The 2,337-nt window shown below is 38.8% G+C and overlaps 1 protein-coding gene across 2 annotated transcripts in view; it reads right to left on the reverse strand.

Moving 5' to 3' along the window:
* Positions 1 to 2,337, reverse strand: part of LOC107655672 (F-box/WD repeat-containing protein 11-like) — a 44,019-nt gene that overhangs the window by 29,824 nt on the left and 11,858 nt on the right. For both annotated transcript variants that reach the window (XM_016443241.1, XM_016443240.1), the window contains one exon: positions 68 to 136. In XM_016443241.1, coding sequence (XP_016298727.1) covers positions 68 to 136 — 69 coding nt within the window. The remainder of the gene's footprint in view (positions 1 to 67; positions 137 to 2,337) is intronic.

Below are 2,337 nucleotides of genomic sequence, written 5' to 3' on the forward strand. Positions count from 1 at the left end.
CACACACACACACACACACACACACACACACACACACACACACACACACACACACACACACACACACCTTAAACACTGTTGTCTTCTTTGGTGAGACGTCATCTGTGTTATTTTGTGACTCCATCACCGTCATGCTCTACAGAGAGACACAAGAGAGAGTGACAGGTGGTAAACATGTGTCTGGCTGAAAAACAGGTAAAGAATCGGTCCGAATAGTGCATTCTGGGTAAAACATTCCAAACACAAGCAGTTTAACATGCACACAGAGACGGCAAACATAAACAAACAGATTCAGCTCTCAATAGCCTCTAATCTGATGTCTGTGAGAACAAACTTTGAATCTTCTGTCAGTTCCACTGAAACTATCACAAAAATAACATAAATGTGGGAGGGGAGGAGTTTAAGGACGAGTGGGCAGAGCTTCATTTATGGCTGAACTGTTGCTTTAATTGGACTGGTCAGCTTGGTGTGTTTAAGCAGTCTTAATCACACAAAGTCTTAATCACACACTTAAACACATGTACTGTGGCTTGAGTGACTTCATTCACACATAGAAATGTCTGACCATTTCTGTAGTAGAACAAAATATCAAAGTGAGTGACTGTATCTGTGAGTTTCAAATGCAGCAGGATCTTTTCTCTTCACTAATGTTCATTCTATTTTTGAAGTTTAAATGTCTTTAAATCAGCCGGTATTTTGGTGGATTTAATGAATGTATGAAGTCAGTTCTGTCAGCTCAAGTGTAGAAAACCACATCAACTAGCAACATCATCCACTAACTAAGCACAAACAAACAATACTGACTGTCTGTTTCAACACTATGAGCTGCCAGCTGAATGCGATTTTGGCAATAGAGTGTTCCAAAGATAATGGCGTGATACGTGAATGTTTAGTTATACTATATTTTAGTTAGGGCTGCCCCCTAATAGTCGACGAGAAGAGGCTTGGTCGACCAAAATGTTATTAGTCGCAGAAAAAACAACAACACAGGAAGTGGTGAGGTCACGCAGTCCGTGACGGACAGATCATTAACGGCTGGATTTTGTGGTAATACAGTACATCCAAACGCTCGCCTATCATTCATCGACCTCAAATATGGCTTATCGTCTGAAATATGTAAGTAGTAGCAACTTTACATGGCCGCTCAATCTAATGTTAAAGGGTTAGTTCACCCCAAAATGAAAATTCTGTCATTAATTACTCACCCTCATGTCGTTCCGAACCCATAAGACCTTCGTTCATCTTCGGAACACAAATTAAGATATTTTTGATGAAATGTGAGAGCTCTCAGACCCTGCATAGACAGCAACGCAACTGTGATGTTCCCAGGTCCAGAAACGTAGTAAGGACATCGGTAAAACAGTCCATGTGACATCAGTGGCTCAACTTCAGTTTTGCAAAGCTACAAGAATACTTTTTGAGCGCAAAGAAAACAAAAATAACAATTTATTTAACAATTCTTCTCCCCCGAGTTATGTCTTCAGCCATTTTGGAGAGTACCCAAGAGCGTAATCGACGTAATCAGCGTTGTTTACGTTCGGGGGAGAAAGCGTGCGCATGAACGTAATCTATGTAATTAGCGTTGTTTACGCTTAGGGGAAAGCGTGCGTATGCATATATATATATATACACATAACGAATAAATAGGCTTATACGAGAAACATATTTTTACTTAAATAATAAATTAAGAAAATGAAAGAAAAACAACAAGTAGCCTAGTACACAGAGTTTCGGTTCATTTTTGTGCTGCACAAAAGGAAACAGACGCCAGAAAGCGGCATCCTATTTTTCTTTAGGCTTATTTTACAAATGCACAAAGATTTGTTTTTATTGTGAATATACACAAATAAAGGCAAACCTTTTATAATTCCGATTATCTTTAGGACTAAAAGGAGTAGTTTCTTCCACTGTTAGAAGGAAAAAACTCAAGTGATTGCGACGGTGCCGCATGTGCGCACACAGTTAAGCATTGCTACCTTGACAATGCAGCCTGTTCATTATCATAATAAAATACAGTCAGTCAAACATATGGAAAAAAAAATTAAAAATTTAGTCAAAAAAAAAAATTTAGTAAAATCTGTGCCGTTAAAGGGGCCATATGATGCGATTTCAATTTTTCCTTTCTCTTTGGAGTGTTACAAGCTCTTGGTGCATAAAGAAGATCTGTAAAGTTGCAAAGACTAAAGTCTCAAATCCAAAGAGATATTCTTTATAAAAGTTAAGAGTCAGCCACACCTTCCTAAAATGGCTCGTTCTAACACACCCCCACGTCTACCTCACTATGTGGGAAGATTTGCATAATGCCGCCCAAATGTTCACGCAAAGAAAGAAGGCGTA

This window comes from Sinocyclocheilus anshuiensis, unplaced genomic scaffold (genome assembly GCF_001515605.1).
Source record: "Sinocyclocheilus anshuiensis isolate Anshui unplaced genomic scaffold, SAMN03320099.WGS_v1.1 scaffold1008, whole genome shotgun sequence".
Lineage (NCBI taxonomy): Eukaryota > Metazoa > Chordata > Actinopteri > Cypriniformes > Cyprinidae > Sinocyclocheilus > Sinocyclocheilus anshuiensis.